This window comes from Anoplolepis gracilipes, chromosome 13 (assembly GCF_047496725.1).
Source record: "Anoplolepis gracilipes chromosome 13, ASM4749672v1, whole genome shotgun sequence".
Classification (NCBI taxonomy): domain Eukaryota; kingdom Metazoa; phylum Arthropoda; class Insecta; order Hymenoptera; family Formicidae; genus Anoplolepis; species Anoplolepis gracilipes.
Window position 1 is genome coordinate 8607200 of NC_132982.1, and position 12541 is coordinate 8619740.

The window sequence follows — 12541 nt, forward strand, 5'->3', positions numbered from 1 at the left end:
AGAGGACTTTGATGATTTGCGCCTTTATTATGCATTTTTTATTCTCCGCAAAATTTTTACCAATTGTTAGGAGAAAATAGAAAATTTTCTGGGGGAGAAAAAGGTCGATGCGCGCATAAAGGTGAGACGGTACATGAGGTAACTAAATCAGCGCGTGAAGTTTTCTTTATAAAATTTTGTCGTGCAATGTAAAATGACGTAGTGTTTATGGAGAAAATCGACCGCGTTCGATGTTTCTTTACTGCCGGTTGTTGTCGCAAGCCTCTTAGAGCGAAACGTGAAAGTTCTCAGGAGCTTAATCTGGAAATCGCTGTCTTCCGCAGGTCTTTACAAGCAACTTCCGGAGCCCGTCTATATGGATTCTTGCCGCAGATTGCAATATCGCCGAAAGAGTGACAGCATGAAGCGGAAAGTTCGGGAAAAGTTCCTCAATATCTGGTGAGTTACTTAATATTTTTTCGTCTCGACTGATGTAAGATTGCAGACGACAGATTGTAGACACCGATTCGTTTTTATATTCTTGCTTTTATTTAGTGTAAACGATATATGACACAACTCTTACATCTACAGAATGAATTGAAAAACATAACACGATCATAATTTTTTGTTGAAAGAGTGAGTTGAAAATTTTTCATACGAGGTTTCTCTCACTTTCGAGAAACTTGAAAAAGATGTAATAATATACTTACATTTTTTAAATTTGAATGACGTTTAATAATCTTGAATTATCGCCAAATTCGCCTTGACAGGAACTATTAATATATAAATATAATAATACAATGCAATATATTTTATTGAAAATTATTTAAAGTAACTAAAGTTATTTAAAAAGTTATGTATAAAATAAATTTTACTTTTTAATAACGAAAATGTTGCATCTCTTTGTTAAAGATTGTTAAAGACTCAAGCTTAAAAGAGCATGCATATGGAATAATAATTTTTTAATTTTCAAAGTTCAATTTTTTTTTTTTTTTTTTTTTTTTAGAAAGTGAAAGACTTCGCATAAAAGAAATTTTCTTCTCTACTTTTATTCTCAAGAGAAATGATTTTCTTCCTGATTGTATCACGTTTCTACTCTTATAAAATATAATAATATATACATAATAAAGTATATAATAAAAGAAAACAAACGCGCATGTGACAGGACAGAAAATCCGATAATTTCCTATCTTCTCACGTATGCTTTCACGAGGGGACAAGTTTGCGTTTATCGGCGACACGGTGTTAGAAGAATCGACAAGGCATTTATCCGCTATATAGACCGACGTAGATCCTCTTTTAATACCGATATTACGTGGGCAGGATCGGCAATGAGGTGCTTTTGCGCGGGATGTTCGATCGAAATGTCAATAGGCCGTTGCGCCGGACGAGCGGCCATCAGCGGCCGCGATGATTAAGCGGCTGCGATAATCCTATCTATTAAGCAGCAATATGCCGTTGTTTCCAGTTACATTGTCGTACAACAGCGGTTTTGATCGACCCGACTCCAGGGATATAATGCGAGTTGGTCGCGCGTTCCCCGTGTCATTGTAATAAAGCGTCGATGCGCGGTGCGTATTGATCCCCGATCGCGCCTGCAGATAACAAAAACGCGATCCGACCTCGAAGATTGATTAGCCAGGGGGAAAAATTATTCAACACAGTACGAGACGCTGATGGTTTCGTTGCTGTAGCGTGTCACTCGCGCCGCTTCTTTTCTGTACGAGTAAAAGTTTTAACATTTACTGTTTGCCCAGTTGAAAAGTTTCAATTAAAACATGATATAATCCTGATAATAATTTGATTAATATTAATTATTTGTTATACTCGCCCGGTACTTTCTCGGTTGATCGACAACTTTGAAAGAAAGTATTGTAACGATTAAATCGATTATTAATTAATTATGAATTATATAATTAAATTAATTATTAATTATGAATTTCTTGCTCGTGAAGCGAATTCTAGATATACAAAAAACGGTTAGTATTTATTTATATTTAAATATAGTCATTATAAATCATTTATTATAAAGCGAATGAGAGATATGGATAAATCATAATGGTGATAAAGCCATATTATATTTGCTATCGAAATATCCTCTATTGAAGTTCATAATATATAGCGTCCACATCGGTGGCTTAATTCGCCACATTAAACGTCGAAGATCAAAGGATGCTGCGCGCAAAATTAATTATGTAGCGATGTAGAAAGTATGAAGAATTTGCGAGGAACGATTATATCGGAAAATTAGAGGTAAACAATTCGGTTGGAAAATAAAATTGATTATATATCGTGTATCGAGATATCGGAGAAATTGATTGCCGGAATAAAGTATCGATCAATTTCTGTGATGTTGAAGCCACAAAAGAGATAACCAAATCGCCCAGCAACTCGACACATCTCGAGACGGAAACGGTCGCGTTCCTGTCGACATCTCTATTTCTCTTTTCCTGATTTACGAATATTAAACGCGAATATGCATTCGATATTACATCTCTTTTTAATGACATTTTTTTCAATTCGAGATAAATTCGAATTCGCGCATCGTTATTTCTTGAATAAAAATTGCATACAACGTAAAACGTGTCCGATGAAATATGGATGCATTTCGCAACCACACGTTTTAGACCACAGAGATATATACGGGCCATTTTGGCACGAATTTTATTGCGAGATATATAAAGATAAATAAATATAAAAGAGCTTTTTTTTTAATTTGATGGATTAAAATGAAAATGTCGCGATTCGCGGTTAAGAATCATTAATCGGTATCTCTCCTCGCGTGGAGTATATCATATCAATATTACGAGATAATCGAAAGTGGCGGAGCACTTGGCAAGCAACACCTGGTAGACGAATGAATCGAAAAAGTTGATTGATTTACGATGATGCGAGCGAAGACTAATGAATCTTTTCCTAAGAACAATGTCTGTTCTTGCGGAAGATCACCACCGACAGTGTCGCGGCCAATAAATCTCAGATAAGACTAACATATCGATTTTGTGTCGTTTAAAACAGACAAGCCATTAAGTCACATCTGCGCGACGTAAACGACATTGCGATACTATGACTGAGAAACGAGATTATTTTGTGTTACAAACAAATTACAACACATTCGCGGAAAAATCGTGAAATAATAATGGGACTTTTATATAAAAAAATTTTTTTTAAATTTGTTTTTTAAAGTGTCTTTTGCTTCGTGTTGTGAAACTTATGTTAAATATTATGGTAAGAACATGAATGCATAATGTGCTATAATTTTTTGCATCTTACTACATTTATTCATAAGATATTAAAAAATGGGAGTGTTGATAAAGATAACTTTTTAAAGTTTCGAAAAAGAAATAAAAGATACTTTTCTGTTGAAGAAGAGGAATTGTCTTGTGCTACATAAGACCGATATATTATAATTTTTAATATTAAACGACTGTGTGTGTATCTCAAATGTTCATCAATCGATTAATGATTCGAGAACGTAGAACAGATTGTTTGAACGGAAGAAATAGCTGTTTTATACGATGTGTTATTAAGCACACTGTGTAAACATATATGAGTAAAACATAATACACACGAGAGAAATTCGGATTACACAGTAGTAAAAACCGTCGCAGACCAGACGTCGATGCCGAATCGATTCTAATATTAAAGCCGTTTTATATTGGATATTGCTCGAATCTAAATTGACATTGGCACATGTAGTAGTACCATCGAATATGACTATCTGGTTCTAACTTTTGCTTAACTAACGTCTTCAATATAAACATAAGATGAGATCAAACGCGCAAGTAGCGCTAAATAAACGATACGTAACTGTTATCGTTGCTGCATTTTCTCCGAGCTAAACTAATCGCAAAAGAGCGCGAAACGTTTATTACATTATTTAGATATTTTACAATATTGCTTCTTAATATTGCACGTGGATTGATTAACACAGTAAAAAAAGTTCACGGATGCGTAAACGTACATTTGATAAAATCGTTACTTTTAACAATATGTAATAAAACTCATACAAATTGTTAATTAATTGCTAAAGCGTTAATGAATTTCGGCGGAAATTCCGATATTAAATTTCGACGAGAATCGTAGTAGAAACAATTGAATCGTTTATGCCTTATGGATTCGCAAATAACCGATGAGCGTGTTTTACATCTCCAATTACACGAGTTACTTGTGTAACAATACACTTTCCAAGAGATATCTCCATATTATCAATTTAATTACAATTTATCTCATACACGCATCTTTGCTGAATTCTTTATTTAAATTTATTCAATATTTCAATTTTTTAATTTACAGGTAAAGTTATTTGTCAAAGTAACATTTTTAAATGTCTAAATTAAAGATTTATAATTCTTCTTTCTTTTAAATTTAGCTTTACGCTAAATTATACATATATTATATTTTTTTATTATATAAGTATTTAGTGAATTTAAGCTTTTTTTCATAAGAAGTGTTGTGTGCTTTTGAAAAAAATTTTAAATTACGTAATTATGTATGTCTGTTAATTTAATATATAATTATATACATATATATACATATATATAAATATTATTTTATATAAAATATTTTATAAAAATTTTACCTATGAAGATTCAGAAAATAATGCATTTACTGTATTAATACTTAATTTTGAAGTTAGAGAATAAATAAATTTTACGTGTGAATAATAAGTTAGAAATTTCCTATTAAATTGCTCAAGGGGAGAATAAATGAGATTAATGGCTCATTCCCTTGAATCATCGTAATTCATTTTCTCAGTACACCTCCTGTATTTGGAAGAGATAAGAAGAGGATTATATATACGATAATGGTACGCAATTTATTTCGTTTTGAAGTAAAAAAAAACTAATTAGCATCACTAAAGCCTAATCTACAATGTGCTCTTTGCTTCTTGTTTCTTTAGAAATTAACTAATTGCAGTTGATTTTAAGAAGAATAATCGAACAGAATTGGATTAATTTCTAAGAAACAGGAAACAAAGAGCACATTGTAGATTAGGCCCAACTGTTGTATTACAATTATGTTTTTTAAATTCAACTCTCTTATCAACGTCGATATCGTTCGTGCGTTTTTAAAGCGAAGAAAATTAATTTTCTTAAACGTCACGAATCGTACAATTCCGTACGACTAATATTCTTATTATATTTCAAATCTCAATAATAAAAATATATATATTTTCATTGAACGAAAATAAAATAAGTACGAAGCGGCGTAGGTAATGTTACGTAAGTACACAGGAAGCTCTTCCTGTATTTTTTGCGAATCATCGAGAATGTAAACACGCGCCCGTGGAAAAGCGATGAGACGCAGACGGCAAAGCTTCTCACGTCTTAAAATAGGGAATGTTCGCGCGTAAACCGGCATTATTGGAATGCCGCAGAATGTAATTGTTGTTATCTAACTTGCGCAACCACGCCTGTTTGCATCCTTTAATTCCTCTTTGTCTGGTTCATGAAACACGCGAGAAACAGCTTGTATATTTATTATAGAGATTATTAAAATGTAAGATTTGTGCACGCTTTTTATAAAAGAAAAAGAGAAAAAAAAGGTTCGACTTGTCATTATTAAAAGTAACCAAAGAAAAATATTCGAAATAAAAAAATAAGAATATTTTTTCTTGCTCTAAAGTATAAATAATAATCTCTCTCTCTCTCTTTCTCTCTCTTTCTCTCTCTCTTTCTCTCTTTGAAATAGAAATGATTAATTTCGATATTAATTAAAATCTATATGAAATGTTATGTTATATTATATTATATATTATTCCGAAAATCTCTCTCTCTCTCTCTCTATATATATATATATATATATATATATATATATATATATATATGTAGTTTTTCTATAAGAGACTAAATAATCATTTAAAATAATTGTTCTTATTATTTGGGCAGAGAGAGATATTTGAATATTATTTTTGCATAAAATAAATTTTTAAATCTTTGATATATTTAAATATGGAAAATTTAATATCTATTTATCAATGTTATTTGTTTTAAATTGAATAATTTTTATACATTTAAATAATAATTTTAATTTCCTTAATTTTTTCACAAATTTAATTTTACTGATAATTATTTTATTATGAAATTTAATTAAATAAATTTTTAAAACATTAACATTATTAATTTATATATTTAAATAAAACATTATTTAAAATATCATATTTCTAATGTAATTTATGTTTAATATATACTACTGTCATTACTCTGAAATATTCAAAGTTACATTGTAACATACAATACACGATAAGTAATCGGATGCTTATAGGTTTTTGTTTAATGCATTAATAACCGAGAACTTTTTTTACGAATAATGCTTCTGACATTTTTTGAGACTGAATTAATGTTTATTTCTTTTTCCGCTTTTAAAGAATTACGTTTAAGATACAATAAATTATTATACAATTTGTATAGATTTATGGATAATTTATAATTTTATTAGAGGATTTTTAAGAAAAAATAATAGATATAATTTCAGTAAAAGCTTTTTCGAGCGGGAATATTATTGCGAACATTAGTGCTCGGATTTCTATTTAATTACGATTTTATGCTCGATTGCAACATGTACATTCGAAGATATCAGTTCAACTCGCACGCGCGCAGCAAAAATATCGAATTTAGGATAATTATGTGTGAACAATTTTAATCGAACAACAGTCAGCTCGTATGATTACATCTGTTTATTCGTATCCCGCGGCTATGTTATTCAGTTTAATTTCAGTTTAATTTATAATCTATCTTTGTTTTCATTTCAAATTCTCGCATTTTACTTTGAAATTTTGCACTTTATCTTCCATTCATTGCGTAATTTGTAATTAAGTATTTGTTGCAAACATGTTGCGTATATTTACCGCGATTGGCAATGTATGTAGCGAGATATTAATTCTCAGTATGATCCTCTTATCCCGTAATCGTAAATGGTGAACATTGAATGGGATTTCACAAACGACGGTGATATAAAAAATTTAGCGATCAAACTCCTTGACTTTGTTTTACTCGAATGCTTATCTATTTGCAGACACGACATTTAATTAAATGAACGTTAATCGGTCAAAGAAGGAGCTAAATCTATAAGCACGTAGACAATTAATTACTAATTTCATTCGAGATTGCCCGCGATTGCTTTCGCAATAATGTAAGATATTGCTTCTAAGGTGTTTATTCTGTTACAGAAGTATTGATTTATTTTATAAATTATTCTGTCGGGATTTTACATTTTATTGATGATCGTCTCATTCGTTTTCTTTTGTAAAGCAAACAACTTTTCAACTTGTGATTAATTTCAAATTATATTTTAATTAAATTCAAATTAAATTTTAATATTATTATAATTTATTATTATTCAATAATTTTAATTGTTTTCTGTTAAATATCTTAAATTCTATTACGAGTCAAATAAAAGCTCATTGCTGGGAAGGGTTAAATTGCAGATATTATTCTGCGTTATACGCATGAATAATCAAGCTATTGTGTAGCTGTAGTCATAATATTACAATAATATTATAATTTCTAATAACACTTGTATGGAGTTGATCCACCACATGTTCATTGACAGATCGTGTTCACAAAACCAGAAGAGCAACAATCTGATTAACAAACCCACGTGAATTATTATCTCAAATATTTGACGATTTGGGTTGATATTACTTTTTCTGCAATATAAGCGTACAATTGTATATCAATGATTTGTAATGAAAACTTGTTTTTGAACCGTTCAACGGAGAGAGAGAAAATTGGTCCATTAGTAAAGCGAAGATCAAAGACACTTCGACCTTTATCGTTATGACGTCAGGCTTCTTGCACGTAGACAGAAGTAACATGATGTCGAGAGTTGTCTTTTACGTCGCTCGTCTGTCCGTCAAAATATCTCGCCTCGGCAATGTCTGACTTGCTCGAAGGTGCGTTGGCAAATGCAATCAAACGCGAATGTATTTGCGTGGCGACTAACTGTCGACTCGGTAGGACTCGACTTTCCGCATGTCAAGATCGTGAATCGATCTTGCAGAGACACCTACGCACAAAAACGTCATTTAATGAAATTAGTATCATTTTATGAATTCAACCTTTTCATTCTCAAATCTCGTTAAATCTCGTACCGAAATTAAAGATTTGCAAAAAGATATTAGATATTGCGAGGATAATTGTGTACTAGTGTTCAAAAACGTGAATTTAAAAAATTAATGGTTAGCAAATAAAAAATGAAACTTTTTAGATGTTAAAAATTATTTATATATATATATATATATATATATATATATATAATTGGAAAAGTTTAATATAAAATTTCTTCACGTTTCTCGCAAAAGAATTTAATTCAGAAGTTAAATTTAAGTGTAAAAATAAGGGAAGAAACAGAAAAAAAATTTTTAAATAAAAATAAGGTCATTGATGTATTGTCGACATTTAATTGCGATAAAGCTTTTAAAAATGTTCACATATTCGCGACCGAATAAAATAGCTGTGTTTTATCTTCTTAAAAAATTCTCTAAAGGGATATTGAATCATTGTATTAGCTTATTTCATTACGAGAAATCTTGATTTTTTTTTACACAGTGCTCAGGAAATAAAAAAATGTGATATAGTAATACGAATAAAATTGTACATATGTGTTAGTGCATTTTTTAAAGCCCCTTAACGCCCACGCATGTTGCCACGTGTATTAATACGAAGAAAATTCTGAGCTCTATAAAGAGACCCCGAAGAACTTCAACTTTCTACCCTTGAGAACAATCTCTATGTCGGAGCGTTTTATGGAGCACGTCATGCCATTTTAAGACGGATATCGTGCGAAGAAATCGCAAAAATTTTTGTAATACCTTTAGTAACAACTTCCAGCATCTCTATGTACAGTTCTATATTCGAAAGTTTTTTTTATATTTAATAAAATTATATTTTTGCTGTTTGTTTTTCCAGTTTTTAACTTGACAGCTTTGAAAATTGTTTCTTAACCTTAGCTACGTTTTACAGAAGAATGAGCAGACAGCAAATTATAAATTTAAATTTTTTTCATTCATGTATTCATTTTCCCTTTTTTTCAATTCCAACAATCATGAGAAAGTTTTCCGTTTCCCGATTGTATGATAATTTTCATCCAAACTTTTTTCTACTCGCGACATGAGAGATAGAACGCGACTAAAGTGCGAGAAAATTAATAATTTTTAATGAAAAAATGTTAAACGCCGCGCAAAACAATTACACGATTTGAATGGTCGGACTATTTCTCTGCATATGCATCGCGCATATATTGTATGCCTTCATATATGCCTTTTGTTTGTGTATAATTGTCTCCTTTATATTCATAGGGCGTAACGCGTGACGCAAGTGAAGTGATAAACTTACGGCTCGGGGGTGAGGGAGAGGAGGATACTTTAAAAACCTCGCTTCAAGAGTAGTTACACGATCGTGAGATTAATCCGCGTACATGGTGCGTAATCTGTTTATCAGCTGACTAGAATGTCCGACGGAATAAATGTCAAAATAAATGTAATAATGTCGATGATGGGCGCGAATCGAGCGGACAATGCAGTTAAATGCCATTATATCAATCATATAGATTTCGTGTGTCACGTGTTGTAAACTTTGGTCGAGAAACTTTCGTGACTCGATGATACGACATTAAACTTACGTATTAAACTCCCTGTGATTTATCACCGTTCTCGTGGGAGAAAGTTTTTTTTCGAGAGGAGAGATCAACAAATCGAGCTTCGAGAGGAGTCCTCGGAAAATAATCCTGGAAATCTTTCAAAGATCTCTCGCTTCAACAAGTTCGATTTAAGTGGCCTAATCCTATTTCATCTCAAAGTATCACATTCTTATGTAGATGCATTCGAGTTAGAGCTTCGTTGGTAACGTTCCGACTACCCCAAGGGGTATTATGTATGTTCTCTATGTTATCCATATTATTCTATTATAAAGTCCATAGCATTTTACGACTTCAAGAAAGGGTGAAATTATATATGAATTAATAAAATATACTCGCGAGTGGTATTTTTAGAATTCTTTTGAATTAAAGTTAATTGTTCTTCACCCTCTTTTTTACGTCATGGAAAACCGTAAAATTAATTGGAGATATATAAATGTTTTACGCATTATTTTTAATTTAATCTGTAATTTTTTCCAGTTGTGTTTAACTATTTAATCGTTATCTATATAATAGTATTATTTACATTGAAAATGACAATTTTATGTATTGTTTCTTTTTTTTAAGTCAAGAAATTGTTTTTTTTTTTTTTATAAAAAATATTCTTATATAAAAAACATCTGGCATACATGCAAACAAATTCAGTGGCCTGGAACGAGCGTTGGAATCTTTTCCTCCGATTGTTTCTACTTCCGTAGATTGCATCGTTATGCAAATCGCGCCCCGTTTAAGCTGTATTCGCGGCGAGACGCGTTTCTGTATACCTTCCCAGAGGAGTTATGCCCGCGGCGATTCGACACAGTACATTAAGTCGGACTGCCGTTTACCGTAATTTACCGGCGATTTCACCTTCCGAACGATTAGGGCCCCGATAGCGGGGAGGAGTCGGAGGCTCGCTTCCGGGCAAGGTTTCCGCGTCGCGCGAAGTGAGGCTGTACAAAAAACCATAATCGCTTCCTCCTTCTTTAGTTTAGCTTGCTTACGTCACAATTTTCTGTTCTTTTTTTCCAAAATGCATTTGGAACAGTCGGACCATTGGCTTTCGAAATTGTCTCTTGAGCGGGAAGAAAGTGAAGTCTATCTCTTCTGCATGTATAATCAACAAAAATCGTCTCTTTCTAGTTGGGTATATGTCGTAATTTCCGATGTATCCGTTAGTTTTCTCTTTTATAATTTTCTTTTTTATTTGAAAAAATCATTGAGCTAATCACTATACTTATAAGGTGATTACTATACTTATTTTGTATGAAACTATATATATCGAATATAATAACGTTTCTGCTGTATCATGCGATATCAAAACCCGTGTGATGATAAATGCGTTTGCTAGAGATGAGAGAGAAGGGTACCCATTTCCGATGCTAACAATCTAAACAATCTAGGAAATGGAGGGTCAACCTTTAAACGCACGGGAAAATCGGGTTAAGTCGTTCTAATCAACTCGTCAACATGTGTGTGTGTGTGTGTGTGTATGTGTGTATGTATGTGTATATATATATATATATATATATATATATATATATATGACAGGGTATGGGGACATAGTCAACTACACTATCGGTAACATGATATATGAGATTGATAGACAAGAGAAGGGATCCAAACGTGATGATGATCTCAACTGCTTTCATCGGACTGACCGAACTCTAACCGATTCGGACCGAGCGGTCCGAACTTGTCGGAGCAAAGCGTTTCATTGAGCTTTTTGCCGACGATAACATAATATTTAAATATACTTTAAAAAAAACGAGCATTAACAGCAGAGTTTGTCTCGCTGTTACAAAAATAACTCGAAATAACAAAATAACAAAAATAAAATACCTTTAATTATAAAATAAATTATAAAAACATGTATTATTACGAATTTTTAATCGGAAAGTTAATTAATCATAATCAGGCTGATAATTGTTAGTTGTTTGTAGAGAATGATGATGGTTCAAAGAACGGCATCGTGCCATTACTTGCTTGAGTTTCACTGCACGAATACTACATTACGCGTAAAAAAAAAAAAAAAAAAAAAAACACCAAAAAATCATGTATATTAATTGGATTTACTATCGTTTCCGAAATTTTGAAAATCAAAATATTGAACGCTTTATGAAATAATTATGTGTCGAATATTTTGTTTCTCTGCATTTCTGATTGATTATTAATAGATTGATTGATTAATAAATATAATGATTTATTAATCAATTGATTAATAAATATGATGAATATATAAACTGATTGATACATAACTTTCCATTACCTTAATTATCCAATGGTTTATACATATTATACGTATTCTATTCTATGCTTTATATAGCAATTGTGTTTTCCGTTACTTGAATTTCCGTAGATTCGCATGTTTTACTTTAAAAATGATAATGATAACAAATTATATATATCGGTGAAAAAAATTTAAAACATGATGCAATTATGCCTTGAAAGATAACCACTTTTCTTGACTAAATCTCGAGATTTCGCGAATAATTGCATCATTTTCTTTCAATTAATCGCAATTGAAAGCTTATTATATCAGAAGATGATATCGGAATTATGGTGCTCTCAGATTTTTTATCTATTACGGTTCCACTTCTAGAGATATATTTTAATTGAAAGTACGTTTGACATAAGAATTTTCTTCGCTACTTGATACGTATATAATAGAAGAGAATTGTCAACAAAAGTACGAATGAAAAAAATCAAGCAAGGATGACTGAATGACTCAAAAAAACTTCTGTAGTACAGACAACACTTTTATTTGTTTCCGTCATTTTATATATCGTCCCCTTCGGCGGCGATTATTCGACCTCTGTCGCGTTACCGCGAAACGCCATTAAGCTACCGTTATCTAGATAATAAGAGCCCTCAGTTGCGCGCTTAAGGCGCGTATAATGACGAGCGCGTCACAAAGTGCGCGTTACCGCGATTCGACCCGGCT

At 31.8% G+C, this 12541-nt stretch overlaps 1 protein-coding gene across 2 annotated transcripts in view; it reads left to right on the plus strand.

Moving 5' to 3' along the window:
• The window catches only part of Pde9 (phosphodiesterase 9), a 157311-nt gene that overhangs the window by 135275 nt on the left and 9495 nt on the right, over nucleotides 1–12541 (plus strand). For both annotated transcript variants that reach the window (XM_072904079.1, XM_072904080.1), the window contains one exon: nucleotides 324–438. In XM_072904079.1, the coding sequence (XP_072760180.1) occupies nucleotides 324–438 (115 nt within the window). The remainder of the gene's footprint in view (nucleotides 1–323; nucleotides 439–12541) is intronic.